General features: G+C 35.8%; 1 protein-coding gene across 1 annotated transcript in view; it reads left to right on the plus strand.

Annotated features, from left to right (window-relative positions):
- LOC145683408 (hemolymph lipopolysaccharide-binding protein-like) overlaps nucleotides 1-24936 on the plus strand; it is a 181972-nt gene that overhangs the window by 51948 nt on the left and 105088 nt on the right. Inside the window, exon 2 of the mRNA XM_081754745.1 lies at nucleotides 1626-1907. Within this exon, the coding sequence (XP_081610871.1) occupies nucleotides 1652-1907 (256 nt within the window). The 5' untranslated portion in view covers nucleotides 1626-1651. The remainder of the gene's footprint in view (nucleotides 1-1625; nucleotides 1908-24936) is intronic.

Consider the following 24936-nt stretch of genomic DNA (forward strand, 5'->3'; position numbering starts at 1 on the left):
AATTTCGCGGTAAAATGGATATGCAAATAAGGTCCAGACAAATATAAGACCGAAATAGGATTTTATCAACATTAATTAGTTGATTGTATTAGGAGCCCATCGTCACTAGCATCAAATATATTAACGGATGCAGTAAGTGAAAATTTGAAAATAATAATATGCAGATAACTTACGAACTACACAGATCAAGGGCAGTTTGCTGCATTTTCTTTATTCAGTACATCCATTCTTAATCTTATTTGGATTGGAATCGAAGAACTTGTCACCTTAAAGTAATACGTCAAGTAGTTTAAAGCAGTCACTATACAATTCATTACTGTACTATGCTATCAAACCATCTGAAAATTATTGGGGAAGAAATTTGTAAATTTTCAGTTAATAAGTGAAATACAACTGAATACATTTATATCTGCGGACAGTAACACGGGAATATGGCCCTGAGAAACCTTAAATTCTGTAGAATTAAACACAGTAATATTTCCACAAATTTATGATCAAACACAATGGTCAGCCACTACAGTGTCCACCTTTAATACTGTAATGACAAGCTTTTAATAGTTTGTTATATCCTTTTACAATTCCTTTGTAGAAACAATTCCTGTCCACAAATTTCATACAAGTGTTGACGAATACTTAAGCACAAAACTTATTACGGTTCAATGATGCAAAATCTCGTGGACAGTGGGAGGATACATGCTGGCTGCTTAGCAGAACAAAAGATTTCACTCAATAGTAATTACACAGAAGAGTGCTAGCGGAAAATTTTTGAATGCCTATCTCTTTTATAATAATGTATAAAAATGCCCTAACATAACAACTCTGCAACACTTACGGACTTAATTTATGAATTCATGCTATATCAGATAATAGCCACTTTGAGTTTAATTTTTGAACCATGCCAGTTTCTGAAGGCGTATTTCTGTTGCTCAGGAAACGCATGGAAACAATATAGTTTCACTTTTATGGAAAACACAATAGATCCTCCTGTTATAAAATAGCTCTATCATGTTAAAATTCTTTTTAAATTTTCCTAGCCAAGTCTCGTATTTTTAACGTCTTGTGGCATTTATTTTATTATTTGAATCTTTTGCAATAACGTTTCAATTTATCATGCATTTCACTAACGCAATCTCGACACCCCACAACGTAAAAGCTGGTATATTACAATGATAAGTTGTCAGGGTCCATGTATCTAGCACAACACCAAAATTGGCATCGTGGAATGAACTTGCCGATATTAGTTCTCACCTTATATGTTTTGTACTCATTTATAATTGACGTTCTTAGTATAAAACCTTCCATTTTCTTTGAAAACAAGGTATATAAAGTCGTGTTAATGTTAATCCTGAGAAATGCTTAGGGTAGCAGGTAATCAATTTGAAGAGAACTTCAACTACTTTTGTTTTAGTGTATTTTGTTCTATTTGAGACATTGAACAACAAAATGTGGCAACCTGCTCTAAAATGATAAAGGTTATGGGGGAATATGAAAAAATAAGTCATAATATTGAAATTGTTTTGCTAGTAATTAAGCATGTAAACTGCGTTGTTTTGCTAGTAGTTAAGCATGTAAACATCTTAATACACATTCGAACTATATACTTATAGTAGTTTTGTTCTTTTTAGGGACATTTGTACTCAAGGAACTGAGGATGTTACGGAAACAAATAGTCCGTATAACTATTGCGATTTTATGTTATATTGTATCATCTGTATTGGCCACTTTAGAACCTTTCCGTAACTTGACTCTCTACACCAAACTACATCAGAATACCAAAGGGCTATGGACCATCCATCAGGAGGCAAATTTTCAAGGCAGAACGCATCATGATTGGGATATTACAACAGAAGAAATAGGAACGGATTATAATGGGAATAAAATAATACAATTTCGTGCATCATTAAAAGGTAAGAGTTATGATTACGTTATTCAATATACAATTCAAATCTTGGTCACTTCTCTTCGTACATGCTGGTGTGAATGCCACGTGTATTTTACTATAACTGCTTTAATTTTTGATCAGCTGTCCAATTATAAGTAGTAATCTGGTTGAAAGAATAGGTTTTACACAATCAAGAACACGATTTGAAGTCTATTAGGAGTTGTAATCAAGATGCAGCTTAAGCGTAAGTTGCAATTCGCCTTTATATATTTAAAATCTTAGAGTAAACTGTTGACAACGTTTGAAAGGCCAACCTACTTCAGAAGCAAATAAAGATATGAGGAAACATATCATAATAATACCTTTGCTTAAGAGATAGACGTTATCAAAAGCGTGGAAAAGTGAGAATTCACTAAGGTAGCATTATATTAATTTGTGCAAGTAATAATAATAATAATAATAAAACATAGTGCCGATCCGAAAATCTTTAACATTTCACTTCCCAGTCTTGCGTTCCATCTAGTTGTCTGTAACTCCATATGCCGATTAATTTCAAAATTATATCATTATTTTAAGATATTTTTCTTGTTCTGAATAAGAAGCAGTAAAATTGTGTTGCATCATGGAAAGTGTTGAAATTTTTATTTTAAGTGTATGTTAAGTTGAACATAGTTCAAGTTCAAATCCATCCACAATAATTTTATTTCATTAGAAAAGTTTAGAATTAACTACAAGGAAAATACAATTTACAAAGAAGTGGCAAATTACGCCAATCATGAACAAACCGGACATAAAGAAACTTTACTCCCATCAGTAGACTCTATGTTATTAATATAATTTTGTAACATTTATTTACTTTCATGCCTTTAGAGGCTCATTTATATTACCACATTCGAGTCTTAAATTTTGAATATGATAGGGCAGATGCCCAACTCTTATTGCTGGAGGAACAATGTAAGATACCTTCAATAGCTCAGCCTTAGAGCTCATTTCGGCGTATCTTGAGCCTGGCGCATTCATACTTAGGAGCACGCGAGTTTCGGGATAGCAAAAAGAAAGTGACTGCGAATTCTCGAAATTCTCCCGTGTTCTTTAATTTTATTAACAACATTATTTGATTCGTTTTACAATCAGCATTTCCTTCAATCAGCAAAACACGGCATTGCATTTCAAAGTAAATGTGAAAGAACTTAATATAAAAATAAGAACAGAGAACATATTACAAAACAATAATATCATTTTAAAATATATCGGAAGTGAACCTCTCTAATTTCTAATCGGACCCGGAATTTATAACCATATATATATATATATATATATATATATATATATATATATATATATATAATATTCTGATACATTTATAGAATATGTTGTTGGTACATTTCATTTTTACTAAAGTTAGAAATTTAAAAAAGCTCTGTGAATATAACCTCTTGGAAGCCCAGCTAAACCTCCATACTAGAAGTTAAAGTGTGGTACATTTGGAAGAAGTATAGAATTCTTAGTTTTTGTTACAAAAGTTACCCAAAATTCTTATTGAAATGAGATTAATTTGAAAGAAAGTTATGTATGTGGTGTAACGAATTCCAACTGAACTATAGTAGTAGTTTGTATGTTATTCTATCGTTAGTAAATTAATTAAATTGGAATAGAATATTGAATATTTGTACTTCAAAATATTGGAGGGAAGAGTCCCCCTAGCCCCACTCCGCTAGAGACGCCCGTGATCAGCACAGTATCATACTTATGGTAATAATACATTGTACTGGCAAAGAAAGCAATGAAAATGTATTCAGCAATTAATTTACGCTTCTGAAGGCGGTATACACTTTTGTGCTAAAACGGCATCAGACAGTGACTGATATCCTTTCAACACCACAGCTTCGCTTTTTCCCGCCATGCTTTTGATCATCTCCATCCATCAGTTTTATGCTTCTTTAACGCCACAATGGTCGATGATTATGAATTCGCACAAAATTCAATTTCGGTAAAACCTTGACTGATGCCCTTTCATAATAAAGCGATTTATATATATATATATATATATATATATATATATATATATATATATATATATATATATATACTCAACGATAATTTTCGTTAGAAAACATTCGATTTTTGGCGTAGTATGTCGCACTTTTCTTTGAGGCTTCCCGACTATTTCCTATGCAGTGAGTTAACATCAGTGAGAAATAAGTTAGTGGGTTTACTCTCGTAGCCTCCCGGCATTTCTTTTAGAGGTCAACGATAAATTTTCTCCAATTCATTTGTTTTCGATAAAATATGATGCACATTTTCTTTGACTCTTTTTCCGTCATCCTTATGGCTTGAGATTAAAATCACTCAAGAACGAGCGGTGAATTTAACCCTTTCATGTAGTATGGATTACCCTCTTCCCCTCTATTTAAAAAGATTTTTCTCGGTAATTTCCGTTACAACTGTTCGATTGTAGTGTAAAATGTCATATTTTCTTTTAGGCTTCACAATCATTTCCACTATTTCGATTTAAACTCAGTGAACGTATCTGCCTCTCACCAGGTTAGTACCTAAATTACCAGCTGATATACCCATACTTCGGATAGATCAGATAAAATATCTATGTAAACAAACGGAACAACGAAAGAAAAATATCGATCATTTTCTGCTGCTTTTACATATCCCGGTAAACACCTCCTAACACCCTTTGGTTCGAATTTTGAAAAAGCTGTATTTGGAAGCAAATGCCAGTTCGGGTATCACCATTCATCTCATCGACCGCGAAAACTATGGATTTGACATTAATATCGGTCATTTTGGATCATTTTTACATCTCTCGGTAAATCTCCCTCTGCACGTGACTCCCGGCGCGCATATAATGATAGCTGAATTCGAAAGTCATTGCTAATGGAAGTATCATCATTGAACTCAGCGACCGCGAAAACAATGCATTTCTTAAGAATATCGATCATTTTGGAATATATTTTCGTGTCTCGGTATCCCACAGTGACCCCGGCCCAGAGCCGAATGAGCTGAATTTGAAGCCTAACGATATGTGTTTCACCATTGATCTCAGAGGCCGCGAAAATTATGAATTTGACACTGTCTTTTCTACTATTTTTACATGTCTCAGTAAACTCCTTCCCACTTGAAACCCCAGGCAGCAAACAAACACGAAAACAAACGAAAACAAAATCTTTATAAATATATATATATAATATATATATATATATATATATATATATATATATATATATATATATATATATATATATATATATATATATATATATATATATATTATGTGTTCTGTGGTAACCCTCGCGTGAGGGGAGAAATGTCCCTCCAATCATTTTGTTATTGGGCCAAAACAAAATGTTCATCAATACAAAAGTAGTAGAAAGTGAGGCTTCTGCGCCACTGACCATCTACCCACTTTTGTCCCGGATGAAGCAGAATATGAATTTTACCATAGGAGATTACGTAACATACCAGGGATGTATTCGTTTTCAACCCCTATTTGAACATAGCAGATAATACATAAGACTACGTTACATAGCAGGGATGTAATCGTCCTACCCGCTATTTTAACATAGGACTATCAACACCGTGAACCATCCCGCCATAATCTTTTACGTCCTCCAGTTTAGGGTGTGTACTCGTTTCCTTTTATGAGCAGTTTTAATGTGGGTGTATTCATTCTCTTTTATCAGTATATGTTAGGAGGTGTACTCGTTTTCTTTTAAGAGCACATTTTCCAACCTTTATTTTAACATTGCAGAAATTACATAAGACTAAGAACACAGCAGGTGTGTATTCATTCCCTTATATCAGCATTTTTACAACCCCTATTTTAACTATAAACATAGCAGACAATGAATACCTAACTAACATAGGAAAGGGGGTGTACATAAGACTACGAACACACAATTATTTAACATAGTAGGGCAGTATTCGTTCAACCCCATATTTTAACATAGCAAAAATTTATGAACACTTTCTCCACCCCTATTTTAACGTAACACTGATTTTGTCCCCAACCCCTAATTTAACATAACAGAAATGACACAAGCATGTCCCCAAACTACTGACCATCGTGAACAAAGGTCAAACTCGTAAACGAAACAACATATCTATGTGCTGTTTCCACAATTAGTAATTGGTCGTCAACTACTACAAGTTTCGAAAATACTGACTACCGAGGTCAAAGGTCAAAATACTTAAAACCTAATAACTTGGAAACGGAGAAACATATTGAGGTGGTGTTTCCACATTTAGTAATTGGTCATCAACTTCAAGAAGTTCCAAAAATAATGACATTCGAGGTAAAAGGTCAAAATGCTTAAAACCTAATAACTCGAAAACGAAGCCACGTATTGAGGTAGTGTTTCCACATTTAGTAATTGGTCATCAACAGCTACATGACCCAAAAGTGTTGACCATCGAGGTCAAAGTTCAAATATTTAAGATCGAATAACTCGTAAACGAAGCCACATATTGAGATGACGTTTCCTCATTTAGTAACAGATGATCATCTACATTTACAAAAATATTGAATATTGAGGTCAAAAGGCCAAATAACTCGTAACAGAGGAACGGATAAATTTGTGCGATCTATTCAATTTTGTACCATGCAGAAAAAAGTGAAGAAGGAAAAAATTTGAGTGGCTTATTTAATTTTGTATTAATGAGAAAGAAATCAAAGAAGCACAATTTTAACTAGCGCAGAATTTCTGTACCTATTTGGGCTATTCAAATAAACGCAAAATTTAATTTGGATGGAGTATTTATTCTTTTACTAACAAGAAAGGAAGCAAAGATATTCCATTTTAACTAGCTAAGAATTTTATATCACCTTTTACTTTTTAAACAAACGAAGGGATAAATTTAAGTGAACTATTCATTTTTTTATCAATGAGAAATGTCACTTTTTCTAGCTCAGAATTTCTTGTGCATGTTGTATTATTTAAACAAACGAAGGGATAAATTTGTACTAACCATAAAAAGCGAAAACGGACTCAGAGTTTATGTACAACAATTGTGCTGCTCAAATAAATGAACGAATAAATTTGGGTGTCCTTCTTTCATAAAAACGAGAAGAGCCAGTTTAACACAGCCTTTTATAAAATTTTGATATTTTTAATAAATAAAGGAACTAACCAGAAAAAGCGAAAAAGGCCTCAAAATTTATGTACTTTTGTACCACTTCAATTAACGAAAGAATAAATTTAGGTGTTCTAGGTTTTATACCCACTAGAAAAAAATGAACGTCCATTTTAAGAAGTTGGGTATTTATACTATTTTGTACTATTTAAATAAAGAAAGAATAAATATGTAGTAACTAGAAAAAGGGAAAAAGGACCATTTTAACTGACTCAGAAGTTATATACCATTTTGTACTATTTACGAAAATATAAATTTAAAATTTGTAGCAAGAAGGAGCATTTTACTTAACTCAGAATTTTGTAACATTTTATAATACTCAATTAAATGTAGTAAGTAAATTTGGATGAAGTATTTAGTTTTGTACCAAGCAGAAAAGGGAACAAATTAACATTTTGTGTAAACAAGCAAACAAAGGAAAAATTTATACTGACCAAAAAAGGCGAAGAGGGATCATTTTAACTGACTCAGCACTTTATATCTATTTTGTGCTATTCAAATAATTGAAGGAATAAATTTGAGTGGTCGATTTTTTGGACCAATCAGAAGAAAAACAAAGAAGGTCCATTTTAACAACCTCAACATTTTATACCTTTTGTGCCATTTAAAAAATGAATAAATATATTAGAGTGTCCTATTTCTTTTGTACCAACGAGACAAAGCGAAGAAGAACCATTTTTAACTGGCTTAGAATCTTATACCTTTTGTAAATTTTGAACAAACGAAGGGATAAATTTGTACCAAACAGGGAAAAGCAAAGATATATCATTTAACTAACTAATAATATTTGTGCTACACAAATAAACAAAGGAATAAATCTGTACTAACAAGAAAAAGCGAAGAAAGACCATTTTAAATAGCTCAGCATATTATACATTTTCGTACTACTCAAACAAACGAAGCAATAAATTTGAGTGGCTATTTACTTTTGTACCAACGAGAAATGACATTTTATCTCACTGAGAATTTTATAACTTTTGTATTACGCAAATAAAGGAAGCAATAAATTTATACAAACCAGAAAAAGTGAAGAAGGACCATTTTAACTTGTTGAGTATTTTATACCATATTGTACTCCTCAAATAAACGAAGGAGCTAATTTGAGCGATATATTGAATTTTGTGTCAATCAGAAGAAAAGCAAAGAAGGGTTACTTTAACTAGATGAGTATTTTTGTGGTTCACAAACCAACAAATGAATAAATATGTAGTAAGCAAAATACAAAAAGCGAAAAGGGACTCAGTCTATATGTACATTTTGTAATACTCAAATACATGAAGGAATAAATTTGGGTGTCACATTTAGTTTTGTACCTACCAGGGAAAAAGTGAAGAAGGTCCATTTTAACTAGCTCAATATTTCTGTAGTATTTTGTGATACTCAAATATACGAATGAATTTGGTACCAACGAGAAATGCCATTTCTACTAACTTAGTATTTTATTCCTTTTTGTGCTATTTAAATAAACGAAGGAATAAGTTTTTACTAACCAGAAAAAGCAAAGGAGGACCATTTTAAAATAACTCAGAAGTTTATATCTTTTATAGTACTCAAATAAACGAAGGAATAAATTTGTGTGATCTATTCAGTTTTGTAGTAAGCAGAAAAAGAAAGGAAGTACCATTTTGTACTAATCAAATAAACAAAGGAATAAATTTTGGTGTTTCATTTAGTTTTGTACCAACCACAGAAAAAGCGAAGAAGGTCTATTTTAAGTAGCTCAATATTTTTGTACCATTTTGTGCTACTCAATTAAACTAAGGAACAAATTTGGGTGGCTCATTTATTTTTGTACCAATCAGAAGAAAAGCAAAGAAATTCCATTTTAACTAGCTCAGCATTTTATACTTTTCTGGGGGTTTCAAATAAACAAAAGAATAAGTTTGAGTGGTCTATTCAGTTGTGGTGCTAAATTTTGTATATTTTTTGTCACCAGAGAAAGTTCCACTTTAAAGTAGCATTGCTAAATAAAATTTAATTGCCTCTCCCGTCACTAAGTAAGGCTCATAATTATATGGTTAATGGACGTGCGTTTAGCGAATTAAGTCTTATATTTAGTATTATATTAAGTCTTATATTTAGTTAACAAAATACTAACGCTGACACTGAAGTCCAAAGTTTTCAGTTCATTAGCTACATATATGAACGTAAGATTTATCCAACCAGAGCTACCATTGGTTACAGAGGAGAGTAGCGTCGTACATTGAATTTTAACTTAATTCTGTATAGCAGGCTCTATAGCAATTAGCTTTATTAAGAGATGAAGACGTATTAAGGAAAAAAAGAAGAAACAGCATGCTTGGCCATTTTGGGTCACCGCGCTGATAGAGAAAAGGCAGAAGGGAAACCAGACGAGAAAGAGATCATATGAAAGTAAAAATCAGCTCATCAAGGAAGAGAAAGGTTTTCAAAGATCCATGTTGCCTACCATCTATAAAAAGTGCTGAATTACTCAACTCTCAAAACTATTATTCTTTCGGTTGCTGCAGATATTTAAACAACGTTACGAATGCGTTAACTAACATTTGTATTGTTACTGTAGTGAGGGTCCAAAGGTACAGTCTATTTAGCGCCAATTTGTTTTTATATAATATAGGGCACCTTACTATTGTGAAAGGCAAACGGCTATTAACATGACTTTTTTCGTGTAATTTCATTAGAAATGCAGAGCTAGTTAAAATGGAACTTCTTTGTTTTTCTTCTGATCGGTTCAAATATAAATGAGCCACCCAAATTTATTCCTTCGTTTATTAGAGTAGCACAAAATGGTTCAGAAATATTGAGCTAGTTAAAATAGACCTACTTCGCTTTTTTCTGTGGTTGGTACAAAACTAAATGAAACACCCAAATTTATTCCTTCATTTATTTGATTATTGCAAAATGGTACTTCTTTTATTTTTCTGCTTGATACAAAACTGAATAGATCACACAAATCTATTCCTTCGTTTGTTTGAGTACTACAAAAGATATAAAATTCTGAGTTATTTAAAAGTGGTCCTCCTTCAATTTTTTTGGTTAGTAAAAACTTGTCCCTTCGTTTATTTAAATAGCATAAAAAGGAATAAAATACTGAGTTAGTAGAAATGGCATTTCTCGTTGGTACCAAATTCCTTCGCTTATTTCAGTAGCACAAAATGGTACAGAAATATTGAGCTAGTTAAAACCTTGTAGGTACAAAACTAAATGTGACACCCAAATTTAATCCTTCGTGTATTTGAGTAATACAAAATGTACATATAGACTGTGTCCCTTTTCGCTTTTTGTTTTTTGCTTAGTACAAATTTATTCATTTGTTAGTTCGTGTAGCACAAAAATACTCAGTAGGTTAAAATGACCCTTCTTTGCTTTTCTTCTGATTGGTACAAAATTGAATATATCACTCAAATTAGCTCCTTCGATTATTTGAGTAGTACAATATGGTATAAAATACTCAACAAGTTAAAATGGTCCTTCTTCACTTTTTCTGGTTTGTATAAATTTATTCCTTCCTTTATTTGCGTAATACAAAAGTTATAAAATTCTAAGTTAGTTAAAATGTCATTTCTCGTTAGTACAAAAGTAAATAAACCACTCAAATTTATTGCTTCGTTTGTTTCAGTATTATGAAATGTATAACATGCTGAGATATTTAAAAAGTTCTTTCTTCGACTTTACTGGTTAGTACACATTTATTCCTTTGTTTATTTGTGTAGCACAAATATTGTTAGTTAGTTAAATGTTATATCTTTGCTTTTTCTCTTTGGTACAAATTTATCTATTCGTTTGTTCAAATTTTAAAAAAGGTATAAGATTCTAAGCCAGTAAAAATGGTTCTTCTTCGTTTTTTTCTCGTTGGTACAAAAGAAATAGGACACACTAATATATCTATTCATTTTTTAAATGGCACAAAATGTATAAAATATTGAGGTTGTTAAAATGGACCTTCTTTGTTTTTCTTCTGATTGGTCCAAAAATAAAATAGAGCACTCAAATTTATTCCTTCGATTATTAGAATAGCACAAAAAAGATGTAAAGTGCTGAGTTAGTTAAAATGATCCTTCTTCGCCTTTTCTGGTAAGTATAAATTTATTCCTTTGTTTGCTTGTTTAGCACTAAACGTTAATTCTTTCCTTTTACTGCTTGGTACAAAACTAAATACTTCATCAAATTTTTTATTAGGTTTATTTGACTATTGTAAATTGTTACAAAATGTTCTGAGCCAGTTAAAATGCTGCTTGTTGCTACAAAAGTTAAATGCCCATTCGAAAGATATCCCTTTGTAATTAGTACAAAATGGTATGGAACTTCAGAGTTAGTTAAAATGGTCCTTTTTCGCTTTTTCTAGTTACTACAAATTTATTCCTTTGTTTATTTAAATAGTACAAAATAGTATAAAATACTCAGCTAGTTAAAATGGACCTTCTTCGCTTTTTTTATGTTAGCACATAAAGGTACTTAAATTCTGAGCAAGTTAAAAGGGCATTTCTCCTTGGTACAAAATGGAAAGTATCACTTAAATTTAACCCTTCGTTTGTTTAAATAGTACAATATGATATAACATTCTCAGCTAGTTAAAATGGAACATCTTTGCTTTCTTTCTTGTTAGTAGAAAAATAAATACTCCATTCAAATTAATTTCTGCGTTATATGAATAGCCCAAATGGCGCAGAAATTCTGTGCTAGTTAAAATTGTGTTTCTTTGATTTCTTTCTCACTAACACAAAAGTAAATAAGCCACTGAAATTTATTCCTTCTTCACTTGTTTGTGCTTGGTACAAAATTGAATATATCACACAAATTTATCCTTTGCTCTGTTACGAGTTATTTTACCTTTTAATCTCAATAGTGAATATTTTCGTACATGTAGTTGATGATCTGTTACTAAATGAGAAAACGTCAACTCAATATGTGGCTTCGTTTACCTGTCTCTATTCGTTTTTAAATATTTGAACTTTGACCTCGATGGTCAAAACTTTTGCGTCATGCAGCTGTTGATAACCAAATACTAAATGATAAAACGCCAACTCAATACGTGACTTCGTTTACGAGTTATTCGATTTTAAATATTTGAACTTTGACCTCGATGGTCAACACTTTTGGGTCATGTAGCTGGTGATGACTAATTACTAAATGTGGAAACATCACCTCAATATGTGGTTACGTTTTCGGGTTATTAGGTTTTAAGTATTTTACCTTTGAGCTCGATGGTCATTATTTTTGGAACTTCTAGTAGTTGATGGCCAATTACTAAATGTGGAAAATCCACCTCAATAAGTGGCTCCATTTTCGAGTTATTAGGTTTTAAGTATTTTGAACTTTGACCTCGGTGGTTATTATTTCTGAAACTTGTAGTAGTTGACGACCAATTACTAAATGGGGAAACACCAACTCAATATCTGGCTTCGTTTCCGAGTTGTTAGGTTTTAAGTATTTTGACTTTTCAGCTCGATGGTTATTATTTTTGGAACTTGTAGCAGTTGATGGCCAATTACTAAATGTGGAAATGCCACCTTAATATGTGGCCCCGTTTCCGAGTTACTAGGTTTTAAGTATTTACCTTTCACCTTGATGGTCATTAGTTTTTAAACTTGTAGTAGTTGATGACCAATTAGTAAATGTGGAAACACCCCCTAAATACGGGGCTCCGTTTTCGAGTTATTAGCTTTTAAGTATTTTGACCTTTGACCTCGATGGTCATTATTTTTGGAACTTGTAGTAGTTGATGACCAATTGCTAAATGTGGAAACACCACCTCAATTTGTCCCTCCGTTTTCGAGCTATTAGCTTTTAAGTATTTTGACCTTTGACCTCGATGGTCATTATTTTTGGAACTTGTATTAGTTGATAACCAATTGCTAAATGTGGAAACACCACCTCAATTTGTTCCTCCGTTTTCGAGTTATTAGGTTTTAAGTATTTTGACAATTGAGCTCGATGGTCAACACTTTTGGGACATGTTCTCTTTGATGATCAATTAGTAAATGTGGAAACAGCACGTCGATATGTTGCTACGTTGACGACTTTGACCTTTGTTCACGGTGGTCAGTAGTTTGGGGATATGCTTGTGTCATTTCTGCTATGCAAAATTAGGGGTTGGGGACGAAATCTGTGTTACGTTAAAATGGGGATGAAGAATATGTTCATAAATTTCTGCTGTTAAAAAAGGGGGTTGAGCGAATAGAGCCCTGCGATGTTACATAATTGTGTGTTCGTAATCTTATGTACACCCTCTTTGGTATGTTATATAGGTATTCATTGTCCGCTATGTTTATAGTTAAAATAGTGGTTGAACAAATGGTCATAAAAGGGAATGAATACACACCTGCTATGTTAAAAAAGGGGTGGAACGAATACAGCCCTACTATGTTAAATAGTTGTGTGTTGGTAGTCTTATGTACACCACCTTTGCTATGTTACATAGGTATTCATTGTCTGCTATGTTTATAGTTAAAATAGGTGTTGAAAAAATGCTGATAAAAGGGAATGAATACACACCTGCTATGTGTTCGTAGTCTTATGTAATTTCTGCTATGTTAAAATAGGGGTTGGAAAATATGCTCTTAAAAGAGAACGAGTACACCTCCTAACATGTGGGCATTAAAGAGTATGGATACACCCCCTTACAAATGCTTATAAACGGAAACGAGTACACACCCTAAACTGGAGGTCGTAAAAGACCATGGCTGGTCACTACACGATGTTCATAGTGCTATGTTAAAATAAAGGTTGGAACGAATACATCCCTGCTATGTTACGTAGTCTTATGTATTATCTGCTATGTTCAAATAGGGGTTGAAATGAATACATCCCTGCTATAATACGTAATCTCCTATGGTAAAATAAGGGGTGGAAAAAGTGAGCGAGTGCACCCCATGAATTGTACTCATAAAAGAGAACGAGTACACCCCCTAAAAGTGCTCATAAAAGGGAACAAATACGCCCCTAAAATGGAGGTCGTAAAAGAACGTGGCTGGACGATTCAGGGTGTTCAATTTCCCATGCTATGTTCGTTATGTTAAAATAGGGGTTGAACGAGTCAACCCCTAAAATGTGCTCATAAAAGGGAATGAATACACCCCCTAAAAGTTACTGATAAAAGGGAACGGATACACCCCTACCACAGAGTACTCAATTTCTCGTATCATCCCTGTGTCCTCCGCCATAGTGTGCAGGCAGGCAGACTGAGAAAGTGGGTAGAGGGTCAGTGGCGCAAAAGCCCCATTTTTCTACTACTACTTAGAAAGCATGAGCACCACAAAAGATTAGGAATATACACATACGCGTACTTTCATAATCTCAGCGAAAATTTGAATCATGCAGACAATATACACAAAATAAGGGAATATGCTTTTCTCCTTTTTCACAAAAATCAGATTAATGGGCAAAAGCACTTCCGGAAGTTTTTGAAGCTAGTTTTAAATAATATAGAAAACCTACTCCAATTTACTTCAAACTTAGTACAAACATTGTAACAATAAATAAGGGACGTTCATTTCCCTTTTCTGTGAAAACTGGTATAACGAGTTAATGGCCCCTATCGAAATATTTTGCAGCTAAATCCGAAAATGGATCAATATGACTAATTCGGTTGTAGCTTCTTTATGTGTACATTACAACGATAAAATAAGATAATTTCAAGTTTGTCTTTCAATACCAGTGCGAGAAAAGGTAGAACACGTCCAACTGATTTGAACTTGTACAAACGTACTTACATACTAACGATAAAATATGACCGCTTTTTCTTTTCCTGCGGAAACCCGCGAAAGAAGCAACACACCTGAACATTTTGTAGCTTACTCCATAAGTGGAAATATCCCTTTGGAATTATTAAGCAGAGAGTGTCGAATACGTCATATCAATTTGTATCACTAACTTGCAACTTCGTGCAACAGCTGAACAGGAATGAATTCAGAGGTTACCCTAATGGAAAATAACCTAGAAGTTCAGAATTCTCCCGAGAAAATCATGTAACAATTTTAACTAGGTTTCACTTTTATGTATTTTACACCGAATGAAGGAAAAATGTAAAAAGTAAAATTTCTGTGTAACTCTATTCGTAGTATACTAGAATCTTAACAAATACGGAGCCAATTTATAGCCGCTATTATTATAGTAGGGTATCTCCGAGATTCTACTTTATGCCCGTTGTTTCTAGAAAAATGAAATTCTATATTATTTTCTAAGGTTGCTAAACACATCGATTTACATAGAAGAGTAACTCCTTGCTATAATATTCTTGGCCTGGACTAGGTTGGTATCGTCTCGAATTATAAATTTATCTCTGTCTCGTCTCGACACATCGAGTCTCAGTAGCATCTCGATGCAGTATTATTCGTCTCAGTATAGGTGCCATCTTTACTTTGAAGAAAGGTGTTTAACGACTCTTGTTTATTAGAAAGATTGTGTCCTTTGCTATAATGAAGTGCATTGCATACTTGTGTATTTTTCTTCCGCAGGCTGTATATAATTGCTGAGTATATGGCTACTAACAGTATATAGCTATGAAGATGTCAGTCCGAAGTTTCCCTGGAAGGGCAAGAACTAATATTTGGGTCTCGCATTAAAATCTCAATAAAAATTCGTACTACCACTAGAAGCACCAGTTGGTGTTTACTGGAAGTAGAACACGAATTACATTGTTTTTATATTTCATATTAGTTATTTTTAAGATAATGTTGGGCTAGAAGCAGTATTTAAATTTTTTCAATTCTTTTAGAAATGGCACAGTGGTTCCAGATAAGATCATTGAAAATATTCTCTCCAAAGTGCTTGAGGCAGAACGAGAAAGAATTGGAAAAGGTCTTGACAGGGGGGAGGGAAAACCCTGCCTGTGAGCAGCACATCTGTTCGCAAAGATCAAATTGGAGCCGACAGCCTTCAATGTTACCAAAAAATGTTCGTTACTCTTGATCTAAAATTAAGCGTATAATTGAAACAATCATCCAACTTCTATTGATTTTCTGTGTACATTTGGAGCATTTTTAGTTGTTGACTACCATACTTCATTAGATATTCATGAAGTAAAATTTATGTTATCTTATGAGGACTGAGAAACCAGTGATAAAAAGTATAAGATACTCGATATTTATTAGCCGATGCGCCTTCCGTGATGTAACTTCACGATTCTGTTCAATTACAGACGGCTGCGGTGGCTCAGTGATGGAGTATTTGCCTCTGGTTCGTGTGATCTTCAGTTCAATCCAAGCTCGCACAAAGTGGGCTTTTGTGGTGAACAAGCCTCGCGTGCGTGAATTCTCCCGTTTCTTTCCACTTTCTTGCCGTTGAATGATCCGCAGTGATAATTTCTCCTCGACACAGAAAGATATGATGGATCACCTCCACCATAAAACATTACCATATCAGCACTTTCTGCGCGTGAGTGGTGGTATTGGAAAATATGTTCCTGAAGTGATCACGATCCAACTACTGTCCTGACCGTTTTCGATTGTTGTCTAAAATCCTGATTGTTTACATTTGCATGTCTATTTTTCACAGTCTAATGCAGGAAAACTTCTCGGTTATTCCATACGCTAAAAGAATGGCATACCTTTTAGCGGCTATATTAGTCGATGTCAACTCATGTAGCCATTAATCGAACTTTTTCTACTTGCTGATTGTGTGGAACCTCGAAAAATAGTGTCATGATCTGTATCAAATTCGTTTACAATTTTAGGAATATTTTTCCGGAGAACTGCTTTCACAGTTATCCTCAGGAGCACATAAGTGTATGCTGTTGGTCGGTGGATGCGGGCTTTATTTTTCAATATTTTCACTGGCACGGAAGTTTACAAACCAATACCATATAGTGTGTTCATTTACCACTTCTGGAGCAAATGCACCATTTGTATTTAGTGGCTAAATGTGAAGAATATTTTAACTTGAACTCTTGAACAAAATACCAATCGCCTTTATGCTCTCTCCATGATGTATTTTCACACGATCCTGTTCATCGACAAAGGACCGCGTAGCTCAGTGACAGAGCATTCACTTTTGGGAGTGGGCGAAAATAATAAAAAGTTATACGAGAATGACAAGGCATTTTGGGAGTATTTGGGACCTGTGTTGGACATCTCGAGCTTCGTTCCGTAGCGGTTTGCATTCCTATGCAAATTTTGTATTTTACAGTATTTTGGGATAGTCAAGGTAGTTATAATTACTTGTTTCATTATTTATGTTACGTTGCCAAGGCTCTTGTAGACTGGGCTGCTTTGTTGCTAATCGCCTATTTCAGCGTTCTTTATAACTCGCACACAGTGACACACCAACGGGGTACAATGGGTCTGGATCCCCTTAAAACATCCTAACTCTATATATATTTGTACACGTTCTGAATAAAACTATATTTTTTCAACATGGAAATGATTGATGTAGCATGAAAATTTGATTTTACACTTCATCTGTACTCTTTCTCTTATAAGAGGTCGCGGTGGCTCAGTTGCATTGCGTTCACTTCTAGTGCATGGGGTCCCTGGTTCGATCTTCGCTCATGCCAAACGAACTTTGTGTTTTACAAACAAAGTGTACGTGGGTTTTCTCGGGGTTCTCCCGTTTCCTCCCACTTTCTTCATTCCACCATTTCATTCATTTCTCACCATCATCACCGTTTTCTGCTTTAGCCTAGCCGGCATAACCGTGGGAGGTAAAACTGAAAGATTTCATTTCATTTCTTCTTCTTTAATATTATTATTATTATTTGCCTATTTGTTCGATAGAAGTGTTCACCGGGCTACATTGACATCTTTCCGGTGTAGCACCGAGGATACAGGAGATGTAGACCAACAGTGTAAGGCAGGATCTAAATCATCGTAATGCCTTCAACATCTTCTACCGAAAATCGTCCAGGGACCACGTCCATCAAAGGAGCGGGCTCTAGAGGTTGAATAGAGGCTTAAGACAGAAGATGTAAGCTACTTTTAGAACGCTGAATAAAATGCAGAATACCGCTTCTTACTGTTACAATTCTTATCCTATGGATATGACTATTGAAACCGGAAGTGGTTCATTCCTACGACTTCCGGTTTCAATTGAAGATCAAGAGAGGACATGAAAGGTATTCTTGCAGTTACGTTGCGAGAAACGCATCAAGTAGGCACTCACACACAAGCATTTCATATATATATATATAGGCATGGGCGCCGATCCTGGGTAGACCAAGGCAACCCGGGTACCCCATAACTCATGTGGGCCCCCTTATTGTATTTAAGAATGCATAGTACTTGAAATAATTTGAATGTAATTTGTTTCAAGATCCTCATATATGCCTTCTCCATCTAAATGGGCACCCCATTTTACAGAGAAATCGGCGCCACTGGATACAGGTGCAGATCCAAGGTAAGGTTATATACCTGCCAGTGTATCTATCTATCTATATTCGTTGACTGATTGTGTTAATTTTCTGAGGGTTGAAGGAAAATGATTCACCAAGCAAAATAATATAACTTTTATCAAGTAAGACAACAGGAGAGGACATTTTTGTTCTGCATTTCACTTGCGTGTCTGTTTAAAATATTTTTCTTCGTTCTATGCATCAGTGTTGTCAGGGTAAAGAATATTGTCACATGTCACTTTGAAGAGTTTCAGTATGATCGGTTCTTTTGGTAGTTATAAGTGCAAACCCTAACAATTCTGGATCCGGCATTGTATATATACATATGGTGATCAGAAAAATGGAAACACCTATAGTTGGCAACACGTCAGATGTATGGGTTGGCAGTGGAGGCGTGCCGCCCACAGCGCCGGACCGCTGGTGGTGGTGTGTTACATCGGTCTCCATACTACGTCAGGCGCAGTGGAAAAGCAGTGTCCAGTTGCTGCAGCAGACGGAGATAGTGTAAAATGAGAGACCTCTCAGATTTTCAAGGAGGGCAAATTTTTGGTGCCCGGTTATGTGGAGTGAGTGTGACGGCAGTGACTACTATGTTAGGTGTGTCGCGTGGGACAGTGTCGAAGGTGATGACGGCCTACACAACACACGGGAAAACCACATCGGGAAGCGGAACAGTGGGCGGAAGAAAATCATGAGTTACAGGTCACGCCGGGTATTAAAGCGCATTGTCACGAAGAACCGTCGTGCCACTGCGGAGCAAGTGACGGAGGAACTCAATCAGCACCTCCCCACCCTGCTTCGGCAATCACAGTCCGCCGCGAATTACATGACATGAACTTACGGGTTCAGGTTTCACGGGCCAAACCGCTCATCAGGGACCATAACGCTTTCGCACGCCGCAAATGGTGCCGCGACCATGGAACTTGGACCGTTGAGGACTGGAAACGTGTGATATGGTCGGATGAGTCATCCTTCACCCTATTCCCAACCACGTGTCGTGTCTATGTGTGGAGAACGCCCAAAGAAGCTTATGGTCTGCAGTGTCTCCGCCCAACTGTAAAACATGGCGGCGGCTCGGTGATGCAGTGGGCCGCCATATCATGGTTTGATTGGGTCCTGTGGTCACACTTAGTGCACGAATCACTGCCAACGATTATGTTGCAATTTTAGGAGACCACTTGCATCCTATGGTCCTGATATTGTTCCCGGAAAATGACGCCATCTTCCAGGATGATAATGCACTCGATTACACAGCTGATGTTGCAGCGTGGTTTGAGGAACATCGGGATGAAGTTCAACACCTCCCCTTTCCGCCTAATCCCCAGATCTCACATAATTGAACATCTGTGGTCCGTCTTGGAAAGACGACTCCTGCGACGATTTCCACCTCCATCCTCTCTCACAGAACTGGAAGATGCCTTGCACGAGGAATGGTGTAAAATTCCGCTTGCTACCATTTACGACCTCTATACCTCCATCCCACGTCGCATCATGTCTGTTCTGCAGGCGAAAGGTGGCCCGACACCATATTAATCTGGTAAGTTGCAATTTCTTTCAGGTGTTTCCATTTTTCTGATCACCATCTGTATATATATATATATATATATATATGTATATATATGCATGTGTGTGTGTGTGTGTGTAAAAAAAGCTCTATGATATTGCTGGATGCATACTTCGTCGCCAGAAATCATTACCGGCCTGAAAAGGTCAGACGAAGCGAGTAACTGACCATTTACAGGGCCAAATGAAAACATTCTCACACCCAAGACTATAATTCAGCTTCTCCCCCTTCCGTCAAACAAAATATATTCGTAGTTTGTGTGTTGTAAATTGCAATGATCACATTGTTCTCATAATAAATTCTGCATTTAGTGTTGACTACATAAAACTTCACTTTGAATGCTAATTTAGGCAAGATAACTAAAAGACAATAGTGGATTACAATATGTAACACATAAACGCCCACGCAGAAAATTTTTAGTACAATGAATCTATTTTTTATAATATACAAGGCGGGGGAGAGGGTGCAAAATATGTGGCCTTAGGTTAGAGCCTAAGCTCTAAATTAAGCGCTAACCACTATCGTCGGTACTTATGTGCACCATGTGGCTGGCTAGAGTAATATTATTTGTAGTTTTCTTTAGTTGCCCGGTATTGAGAAATTGATTAAATTTGTTTAGAAATAGAGGGAAGCTCTATTAAATTTCCTTTTGCCACCATAAAGATCTTTAGCTGGCCAGATGGTGCTCTATCTACATACTTCATGTAAGCAGACTCCACTTTCAACAATACAACACTAATGGGGGAAGATTGACCCGCGTGAGCCCCCCTGACTACGCCACTGTACTTTGGAGACACTTGAAAGCTGTTCGATTGGGGAAAACTGCTTTCATCTATCTTTTACTGGTCTTGCTCAATGTAGACCAATATTTATTGCCAGGAGGAATTATAGTTGAATAAACCACTTCCGGTTTTAGTAGAGAGATAATAATAGAGATTAGATATGTTCTTACGAAACAGAAACGCGGAAAACCAATTTCGGTTTGAGAAGACTACTTTAATAACAAAATCAATTCCTAATTCTTGACTCTTTGTATTTTTACCAAATTTGGTGATGACCCATGAAATACTTTATTTTTTTTGTGACACATGGACACACGTGAATATGGTAAATATATAACGGAATATTGTTAAACCAACTGTAGTTATTCAAAAAGTTACAACGAAAACTTGATTTTTGCCATCCCTGCACACAATCAATCCGTTCTATCTACATTAACATCGTACTATGTGCTTTTGTGATAAATATTATAAAATGAAAAGAAATCTATCCTTCTAGAAAACAAAAGAAATAGGCATATATATACGTTTGGACTTTTTTCTGAGTGAAAGAGATTAAAGCTGCTGCTTCGAAGGAGAATCCATCCGTTTCAAGCAAGAAAAAATGTAGAAAAGCAATTGGAAAGACATTCCACACTGAGGTTTCAAAGATCATTATATTTGTTCTACGAAGCATTTTGTTGACACGTGAATTATACCAAATTACGCCGAAAAGCACATTCAGATAGTTGCGTCGCAAAGTTGTGGGAAATCAGTAGGGGAGTGGGGGGAAGTGAGAAGTGGGAAGGAAGCTGTTCAAGGCGTAAAAGATTATGAAATTGGAGGGTAGACACGGGTTTCACTTTTCAAATTGTCATAATACATCCCTACTTAGAATTTGTTGTTCAAAGAATGTCATCCGTAGTATTTCATGAGGTTTGCAAGTGGTCTTTTGACTCTTTACCTGCAGTAACTCAATACGGAAGAATGCATTACATTTAATCCAAGTAATTAGGTGCAAAATTGTGACAGTAATCTGAATTGTATTACTCTTTGGCAACAAAATTACCATCTTTGTAGAAAACTACAAGTTCCTAAATGAAGTATTTTCTAACATATTTATTAATTAAATTTTACATGTTATCTCATGAAGATTCTGAAGCGTCTGATGATGGGAAGACATCCTCTTAAGCTGTAGGTCGTGTTTGACAGTGGCGTAGCCAGAGAGGATCATCCGGTTCAAGCCCCCCCCCCATTAGTGTTTCGATATTGAAAGTGGATTCCGCTTACATACAGTACGTTCTATTTGTGATCCTGATGTTAGGACTTTTCTTTTAGTTCCCGGCGTAAGCCGACCGGATGTTGTAGTTTTAATCCAGATGTACTGTAATAATGCATGTGTGTATGTAGTACTTTATTCCTCGGTAATTACCAGCTAAATTTCAACCAAATACCCAATCATCTAAGGAATAAAGATCACTACATGTTATGGCCGAGCTCGGCCGGCGATACGCTCGGCTCGGTTTGCCTTCTATATTATATTTTATTTCTCTGTAACTGCTGGCTGAATATCATCGAAATATGGTGCGCAGGTAGCCCATTGTCCAAAGAATAAAGATCGCTTTACTCTTTACAAAGTGACAGGCAAAGAACAGGTTCGCCTTTACAACACAAGAACTACGAATATATTTTGTTTGACGGAATGAGAAGGGGCTGAAGTATAATCATTTGTGTGAGAATATGTTCGTTTGGCTCTTTACATTGTCAGTTATTCACTTCAAACGCCATATTTCTGACCTTTTGATGACGGCATATGTAATGGCTTCTATATATTGATTGTGTTGGACAAACACCGTACTCGTGGGTTTTCTCGGGGTTGTCACGTTTCCTCCCACTTTCTTCATTCCACCGTTTCACTCATTTCTCATTATCATCGTCTCTTTTAGCCTAACTGGCATAACAGTGGGACGTTAAACTTAAAGATTTCGTTTCATTTTTTCTTTATATTGATTTGCTATATATTACAGGCACCAGGGGCGGACTGGCCCACCCTGCTACCCTGCAAATGCAGGGTGGGCCCCCCAAACAGGTGGGCCCCCTCACCAATTTTAAAAAGATATGCTCAATTAAACCTACCAGCATCAAAAATATGGCAGGGTAACTCCCGCAAACTTGTGTTTTGCATAAAAAAGACGTAAAGTTAAACTTTCATGAACAGACCTTATTCTTCTTCCGGTTTATCGACTTGAAAAGGTTCCGTCTACGAGACAATCAGGCCCTAAAACATTGCAGGGTTGTGATACAGCAGCTGTTAAAAACGAGCACGTTAACTACTACTTTATATATATATATATCTGAAACACAGTAGATTTCAGCTGTTATTGGATTTCGATACCATTGCTTACTCCAGTCCTTTTACAAGCCGGCGAGTGGCGATGTTTTAAAGAAACAATAGAAAGTGGAGGTGGAGCCGGAACGCTTTCGAACTGCATTGTCCTCAAACCAAGCTTCGAAGAAAGAAATCGGATCAGGCTTCGTTATTTTTTTCTTTTTTTTCAGTATGGTAAAGCGAAAAGAAATTAGTCGCCACTATCAACGATTGTTTTACACAAACCTCAAACAATTACTATGAAGTTGCTGCCCTCGGCTCGTGTTTTATTTGTTTATTACATCGAAAAGCAAATCCGATAGCAGCAATTCAATTATTGGAACACCGTTTTGTCGTTTGTCGTGGAAGACAGATGTGGTTGTGTAAGTATGGATTGTAGGAGTGATTGTAACATTACTGTAAAGATAAAATATAAAAGTGGTGCTAAAAAGTGAGAACATAAACGAAGATGTGATTTACAAAAAGATGCATCTGACCCAAAACAACGTAGGCTATTTGAATCTGTGAAGCCCCAAGAAACAAATGAGCGTGATGTGACTCATTCGAGTACTGCAGGACAGTTGCCAGGCATTTTTTGTTTGTTTGTTTGTTTTTCTCTCTAAGGTGTTTATAAATTATAATGTATACACCACGTCTTTGGATGATTTCAGTCAATTGTAGCTTATCTTTTATGGCTATTTTTACTTGAAATTACACAACTTTAACAGGCGAACACGAAATTAACTGAACTGTTTGCTGCCGCGTACTGCTTTCAAACGGGTCAGATCAGGCTTTCATGGGTCAGGTCAGGTCACCTACGCTAGGGTCAGGGCTGCTCTAGCCACGGGTCGGCTCGGGTCAACTTTCTTATGCGCCGTTTCGGCTAAATCCTTCTCGAGTCGAGTTGAGTTGGACGTCGACTCGACCCTACTCATGACCCTAATAGGTTTTAGCCGAAACGACGCATAAGAAAGTTGACCCGAGCCGACCCGTGGCTAGAGCAGCCCTGACCCGACCTGTGACCCAAGGAGGTTCGACTCGAGCCGTGACCCAATGAAGCCAGACCTGGTCCGTTTGAGAGCACTAGCTGCCGGCACTGGGCTCAGTAAGCGTTGGTGTAACTTCTAAAAGTGCTGAACACTTATGCTGTCAGTCAAATCAGTGTGTATATAGTGTAAATGTTATTTAAAGTTAATTTAAAATAAAGTGTAGTAAAATGTAAAAATTATTTGTGATGTGCAAAGTAGGTATTCATATGAAAAGAGAAGTTGGGGCCAGCCGAGAAATGGGCGGACTACGATAGACGATATCTAATCTTTCTGCGACATGAAGATATGATATTATGACTTACTTATGTCAAGGAAAATCTTGCGTTTCGAAATCTATCGCAAATTTACTTCCAATCGCATTCTTTGTGTTGCATTGAGGCCACAAAGTTACAGCTTTTTCAAGTTTCAAACACTGACGCCATGTCTGTTGTTTCACCTGACACGCTTGGGAAATGTCTGCTAAGAGCGGGGCGTACTTCCTCGAGATTATACAGGAATATTTAGACGAGTTTGTGTATGTGGGTTACAACATTTTCTTCTCGCCAAAAAGACAGGTACGGAGAGAGATTGCGGCACATTCGCGAGCAGACTCCCGACTGAAGTAAGTGATATTTTTTACATATCAAGGGGGAGGGGAGCCCCAGATCAGCTATGACAAAATACGGATCTTCGTTAAGTAGGGTGGTTGCAGGTTTGGTTACTTAAGAAAAAAGTTTCAGATATGTTATTTTACATGAAAGCGCAATAAAAATTGCCTCAAAATTAATTATCGTTTCCCAAATGTCTATATCCAATTTGATATTAGAACTGATTTATGAGGAAAGAAACTTACAATATTTCTGTCAGTGCTTTAATTATTTAGTGT

Source organism: Thermobia domestica, chromosome 4, assembly GCF_964235325.1.
Source record: "Thermobia domestica chromosome 4, izTheDome1.hap1.1, whole genome shotgun sequence".
NCBI classification, from domain to species: domain Eukaryota; kingdom Metazoa; phylum Arthropoda; class Insecta; order Zygentoma; family Lepismatidae; genus Thermobia; species Thermobia domestica.